Source organism: Sinocyclocheilus anshuiensis, unplaced genomic scaffold, assembly GCF_001515605.1.
Source record: "Sinocyclocheilus anshuiensis isolate Anshui unplaced genomic scaffold, SAMN03320099.WGS_v1.1 scaffold884, whole genome shotgun sequence".
Taxonomy (NCBI): domain Eukaryota; kingdom Metazoa; phylum Chordata; class Actinopteri; order Cypriniformes; family Cyprinidae; genus Sinocyclocheilus; species Sinocyclocheilus anshuiensis.
Window position 1 is genome coordinate 40,034 of NW_015549614.1, and position 7,235 is coordinate 47,268.

The 7,235-nt window shown below is 35.8% G+C and overlaps 2 protein-coding genes across 2 annotated transcripts in view; both read left to right on the forward strand.

Moving 5' to 3' along the window:
- The window catches only part of LOC107659264 (H-2 class II histocompatibility antigen, E-S beta chain-like), a 3,660-nt gene extending 2,287 nt beyond the window's left edge, over positions 1-1,373 (forward strand). The window contains exons 5-8 of the mRNA XM_016448147.1: positions 49-330; positions 416-529; positions 626-644; positions 1,316-1,373. Coding sequence (XP_016303633.1) covers positions 49-330; positions 416-529; positions 626-644; positions 1,316-1,373 — 473 coding nt within the window. The remainder of the gene's footprint in view (positions 1-48; positions 331-415; positions 530-625; positions 645-1,315) is intronic.
- A 2,361-nt stretch (positions 1,374-3,734) lies between these two features.
- LOC107659265 (transmembrane protein 132D-like) overlaps positions 3,735-7,235 on the forward strand; it is a 39,352-nt gene continuing 35,851 nt past the window's right edge. Inside the window, exons 1-2 of the mRNA XM_016448148.1 lie at positions 3,735-3,851; positions 4,142-4,232. Coding sequence (XP_016303634.1) covers positions 3,735-3,851; positions 4,142-4,232 — 208 coding nt within the window. The remainder of the gene's footprint in view (positions 3,852-4,141; positions 4,233-7,235) is intronic.

Below are 7,235 nucleotides of genomic sequence, written 5' to 3' on the forward strand. Positions count from 1 at the left end.
CACACAACATGAAACTGTGTATTTAGGATGTTGCTCTTCTTGATTCAGTGAAACCAAAGGTTAAGCTCAGTTCAGTGTCGCAGGCTGGTGGCAGACATCCAGCTGTGTTGTTGTGCAGCGCATATGAATTTTATCCTCCACACATCAAAGTGTCCTGGCTGAGAGATGGTAAACTGATGACCTCTGAAGTGACCTCCACTATGGAGATGGCTGATGGGGACTGGTACTACCAGATTCACTCTGAGCTGGAGTACAGCCCCAAAACTGGAGAGCAGATCTCATGTATGGTTGAGCATGCCAGCTTCAGTAAACCCATGATTTATGACTGGGGTAAGATGAGACACTCAACAGCTGTCATATTATAACTGTGTTTGTGGTAAGCATACTTTGACATATGATATGACATACGCCACAGATCCGTCTCTCCCTGAGTCTGAGAGGAATAAAATTGCTATTGGAGCCTTTGGTCTGGTGCTGGGAATCATCATCTCAGCTGCTGGACTCATTTACTACAAGAAGAAATCAACAGGTCAGAGAAGATGAGAATAATTCAGAATTATAATAATCTGTGTATATCATCCCTGTACATGCATGTAACTTGACAATCTTTTTTTTTTTTTGACAGGGAGGATCCTAGTACCTCAGTAATGATGGTAGATTTCTACTTAAACTCACTTTTTAAACTCAAGTCACTTGATCAATAATTATGCATATTACAGGTCATCGTTGTGACTGCAAGGGGACTAATAATGAAGAATTTATCTTTATGATGTCCTTCATGATACCTCCTATCATACACAAACCTAATTTTCACAATCCTTTAGATATTGCTTCATTACTAAAAGATAAGACAAGAAATATAAAGATATAAAAGAAGAAATATAAGATAACATCTGGTGCTTTCAGGGGTGTGTTTCCCAAAACAACTATGGCCGCAATTCTGTCGTTACCAATAGAATTATTTGAAACTTGCGACCATAATTAGCAAAAGATGCTTTTGGGAAACACCTGATACTGTATGAATGTAAGATAATATTTGAGTATAAGAACTTATTCAATGTGGACAATTATGTGAATGATGTGTAAAATATAATACATGAAATATTGAGTTTATTTATTGTATTTGTACATAATAATGCAATTGGAACCAATGTGTTTGTTAATGTTGAAATGGACATTCATAAAATAAAAGTCTTTGTTGCTATGGCGAATAAATGGTAATTAGAATATATGATGAGCATATCTCATTCTTCTTTATTTTAAGAAAACTGGTTAGATGTGAATGTGTAAATTTGCATGTAATTGGTATTTTTAGGAATAAGGAGACTATCCCCTATTTTGACCCTAATGAGGCTCACTTCAAAAAGCGTTGAGAAATAACATTGTTCTTTAAAAACATTTTAAAGTTTTATGCAAACTAGTACAGGTGGTATTAGATTTTAATGATTTATCTTTTATGTTATGGGACACATCTATAAAAACTGTTTCAGAAGCTTCAAATACACCTGGTATATTCACTGGTATACACCTGTTATAAATACACAAATGCACAAGGTATATTCATGTACAAAATAAAGAATAATTAATCTTCAATTTAGTGCTAAGCACTGACTAAAATGAGCAAAATCCTGTTATGCGTCCTATTGAAAATGAAGTCTTACTTAAGTGTTGCCATTCTACAATCATCTGACCTGCTTCATTGCTTGATGTGCTCCTTATTCCTTATTATGTTGATGATTTGAGATTGTAAAAATGTTAAGATCAGACCCAAACTATCAGAGGCTTTAATTGGTTCTTTCATTATTTGTGCACTCATATTTTTTTTTTAACTCTCTACAGCACAGACACTGTTTGCTTGTTTGAAATTTCACTGCCATTTAAGGGCATTCCTATAACAATACTATTATTATTATTAAAGCAAGAATGTTAGCAGGCCCTCAATCCAAGCACACACTCAGCATCTGACCACAATGGTGAACCCCCCCCCCCTCATTTGAACATTATGAAGGTATATATATCGTCATCAAGATCACAGTAACTTTCACATGTTTAAAGGACCTTCCTTTCTCCCCGTGTGCTTTTGTATGAGGAAGTATCACAAACTTAAATACCTGGTGCACAATAGCGTAGCAAGTCAACCCTGAGCCTTTTTTATTTAATGAGCCCAAAACAAGAAGTGCAACAAAGAGCCATTTACAGACGTTCACTGCAGCATATCAGGAAAATACTAAACACATTGCTTTGCAAAGGACACTTACAACTAATTATTTTCATCCGATAAATAGACTACGTAATCTCTGTAAAGTAACAGGACATCAAGATCAAACACGAGAGTGTTAGTAATAGTCAAAAACTGTCTATTGAGCAATTTACCTAATATATTTAATAAAACAATGAGTGTAAACCACAGTCAATGAATATTAATCATTGAATTTTATGGGACATTATGAGGCTGCTTGGGCAACTGAGTGAGCTTTGAGCCATAGTCAATGAAGTGAATGATGTTATAGCTTTATGAATGTGGGTTCCTATATCTGCCTGGGCCTATATCCACATACATACCCTGCTCACCCAGATGCTATGCCACTGCTGGTGCAGGTTTGGCTGTATTCACAACAGTAATGGATCTCTGTTCCAAAACTTGTTTAACATGATTGTTGTAAACATACAAACAGGTTCTTTTACAGGAGCGCTAAAGCTTGTAAACATGAGGAAGTTTTGGTGGAACTACGGGGAAGTTTTGATAAAAAAAAAAAACTTTTGATAAAATTTGATAAAAACTTCCCAGTACACACACAATTTCCTCTGGCATGTAAATGTATGAAATGTACTGGTCTTCTTTATAATAGTTAATAAACAAATTCATCTTTAATCTAATTAAGTCTTTTGAAGTTTCCTGAACTTTGTGACAGGAATCCATATACTCCAACAGTACTACACAGAAATAACATCAGGAAACTAAAGCTTCCTCATACTGCAGTAAATAAAGTGCTTTCAAACTTTCTTAATACAGACCAGTGGTGTAGATTTCATATGAAGACTTCTGGGAGGGACACGCAGGTGGGACATCTAAAAAACTACAAAGAGCTACAATCAAGATGTAGACTGAAATCACATTTCCCCCCATAATAACATTTTTATTGAAGAACATAAAGTTCTTTATCTTCTGGAATCACATAATGAATTATGGTTTATTAATTTACCTCTATCAACAAGTTTCTGTTGTTAAAGTAATTTGAAACAAGCAGTTTCACTGAGATATGTAAATGCTAGATTACTTTCTCTTGACATTAGAACAATAACATATTCCTTCTCTCCATATGTCTCACTATCCTTATCTATAAACAAAAGAAATGCAAACTGAAGAATTCGAGTAAAACACGAGACTACTGATAAAAGAAACAAACGCAAAAATATATTTTAAAATATGACCACGAGAGGTCCCTGTCATTCCACAACTAATGTTCACAGGTTCACTCACTCACTTTGATGACAGATTTGGTGATTTAAGTGAAACTTTCCGGTGTTTTGTACGTGTATGATTTCACAGGTAGGCCTACATTACAAATTTGCTATGTAATATAATATGAATAACACAAGCAAGCATATTTAATCTCTTTCTGCGTTGAGCAGTTAATCGCGTGACTCTCACCGCCTGTCTCGTGTTTAATTCACTGTTAGCGGTCAATCCTGTCGCTCGTGCGTTCTGAGCTGCTGAGGATCCACAGCTCGCGATGGGTCACGGCTGGACAGATGACTGGTGTTTCGCGCTTCCTCGACACTTTCTGCGTGGACGAGACCACGACAGGACGCACGAAGTCAAGGACAGTTATCAACAAGAGAAAACTGAGGTACCTTTCTTTCGTTGGATTATAATGGAAAGCAGTGCATTAATTTAGAGAAGACAAACAAAATGGGTTGTAAATCTCGCTAAAGATACCCAGTTGAGGCTGTACTTTTCTTAACATGTAGTTTTGGCACACTGGCCGCTGTTGCAGTTGAAATTAATAATTAGGAGCGCGTGCACAGGTGAAGAATCCACAGGTAAAACAGCCTCATGATGCTGACGGAACAAATGCGCTGCTAGTCTCTCCTGTTTAGGGTTCAGAGACGTCAGAAACGTTAATGGGACATATCATAGTCAACCCCTGTGGCCAAAATGAGCGTCTATTCTCACCTATGGCGGATTCTGCAGATATTCTTGGCAACGATAATCACGGCTGTCACACAAGGTATGTGGATTTCTTAAAGCCTAAAAGTTGGAAGAGCTAAATCATCATGTTTTGGTCATTGTGTATAGTGTAATAGTGTATTTAGGACCAGGGTAAGAGGTTTGTAATACCTGGAAAATGACTGTGCAGAAAGACACACTTTAAATAGAGTAGGCTAAATGCTAAACTACAGGCTATTTATCTAGTCATGTTAATGGGCAGAGAACAGAACACAAATTTGATCAAATACTGTATTCAATTAAGTTTTTTTTTCAGTATTAGACACAAACATTCTCCATTTTTTGAAACTTATTGTATAGGTTTAATAATCTGTTATCTTTAATAAAATTAACCTACCATAAAAAGTTGATGTCTAAATTTTGGCCTAAACTACTCAAAGGTCCAAACTTTCTTATTACACTAGACAGTATCCAGCTATTAAATAGAACATTAGAAATCATAGAACAGTGTCATAATTTCGACATAATCGGTTGAACTGATAATTCAATTTATTGTAATGAAACCTTTTTCCCATGCATCTTACTTAAATTTATGGGAAGAATTCATGATATACCTTTTTTGAGAGGGGTCATTTGTGGCTCACTTGGTGCCCTAGGCAAGATACTTCATATCCAAAGGAAAAGCAGTACTTTGACTTAAGATGTTACTCATGTCCAATATAATTTTGCATGCAAAACACAACTGAACTTGACAATGCATAATGCATTGTTGTTGATATCCTGATAGTAACTCCTTTTGTGTTCCACAGATTAAAGGAAATGATCTGCGGAAAGTGACTCATTTGGTGCAACTGGTCAAATTTATATATGGGAATGTGTGATTTCTTCTGCAGCATTGGCATATGCACTCTTATGAATTGGCACGATCATTCTGACAAACAGGAATTTATATTATCTGTATCTGTAAGGTACTTGGCTGCAGAAACTACTTTGGTTTCAAGACCTTAGCACCCCGGATAAAGGCATGATGAAGATTAAATCCCTATAAAACTTATTTTTCAAAGAGGTTTCATTGGAAGTTTTATTGGCATTATTGGATACAGAACTATTCCTGACCATTCTCCAAAGGTCTTTGCTCACTTGTCATTCTTTAGTTTCCCATTTCTCTCATTTGTCTCAATCCCTTCTATTTTTTTGCATTGAGTGCTTGCTTCTCAAGGCATGGTCTGGATAGGATTAGCGCTCATCCTGTCCCAGAAACAGTGTTTCTACAGTTTCACTCATTCATAGAGGCTGAGACATCTGTGCTGTGTGTGTCCTCCATCTTCAGTGGTGTTTTAAGACATTTTAAAATCACTTTTGTGTTTTTGTGCACAAAAACATATATATGTATATGATATCACGCAAGTAAGAGTTGTAGTATTAGTTAAATATATGCTTTTATACAAGCTCTAAGTTCATATTAAGTAACTTGCATTTCAGACAATTGTTGAGTTAGTTTATATATGTATCAAGCAGTCTCGGAAATCCACTTGGCCAATCAAATTTATGATATATATTACGTGAGTACTGGTTTGTTCCATCAGTCATATTGTTGTGCAGTGCAATAGCTTCACTTAAATGCATTCCGTGCCGAATATTTTATGTTTGTTTTAAACAACCCTACGTTCAAGCAGTCAAACCGTGCATGATGATTGATTATTGATGGTGGAAAAAAGAGAAAGGGGGAATATATATCACAAGCTTTGCTTCCATTCATTATAGACCCAGTATGATGTTGTGCTAAATGTTCATAGTTGCCCAAGCACAAAACAATTAAAATATCTTATTTTTGAGGCATATTTCTTTGGGATGTAACAGACTAGTTAGAATGGTATCAGATTACTTTATATGTGCCATATGGTCATATGCAGCCATATGTTTTACATTAATTTTAATATTGTCTATTGAGATTTCTTCAACCCCATCAGATCTCCATTTCAAGTCTTTGTCAGTAGGATGCCCTTAAATCACCTGCTTAGGATTTAATGTGGTGACATTTGGCATTAAGGATGCATTATAAAGGTTAGTGCAGACTTACAAGGTAGTGAGCAAGCTTGCTTGTTGACAATATAATAATGTAGTATGATCACAGAAAGGATCTGCTATATACTAACAGCTGTCATAATATTATATTTATGTCATCAATAGGCATGGGCCGGTATGAGATTTTGACGGTATGATAACCTTAAGCAAAAATATCACGGTTTCACGGTATTGTTGTTACAGCTCTAAAATGTTTGGGGGGGGGGAAAAAACGTTACCACTGAACACAATATATTTTATTTTTGAGCAACATACAGAATATTTGGAACAGTAGTATTTGTTTATTTTTTACTTTGATTTGTCTGGAACACCAGATACAGCGTTTCCTTGGTTACCGCTGTAAACATAGCAGCACTGCTGAAACACTGCTTTAATATGAATTATACAGAGACGAGATTAAAAGAAAATACCATCTAAACTTTTCTGAAGACCGTCAGTTCCCCTCAGAAACACATTCATATAAACCCCCAAATCAATATTGAGGATTTTCTCGCATACCGCAGGGACGGTATAATGGAAAATGTTAGTGGTTTTGAAACCGTGAAATTTTCAAATCGTGGTATACCTTGAAACCGGTAATCGGCCCATGCCTAGACATCAGTGTGAAATTGATCCAGCATCAAGGCCCCAATTGGTCAGTGTGAATGGCCTTTGCTCTGCCATCTGTGCTTGTTCGTCCTGAAGCATAAATGGTACTGTAACTGCTGCATTGAATCTAATTGTAATGGATTGAATTTGCTTAATTTCCCTGCTTTAACAAAATGTTTGATAAACACTATGTATTAGAAATTAATAGATGATCTCTATGGCTTGCAAAATATAAATGTAAATTGGTATTTATTTACCAGAAGTAATGTTGCTCCAATTTATTAAACTTACAAACATGCATGTTTCCTATAAAAGTAACTGATTGTGTCAAACTTTTAATTAAAAAAGCAAAATTTTTGTTATCAAATTGAGGGGGGGGGTTAAGTTTCAT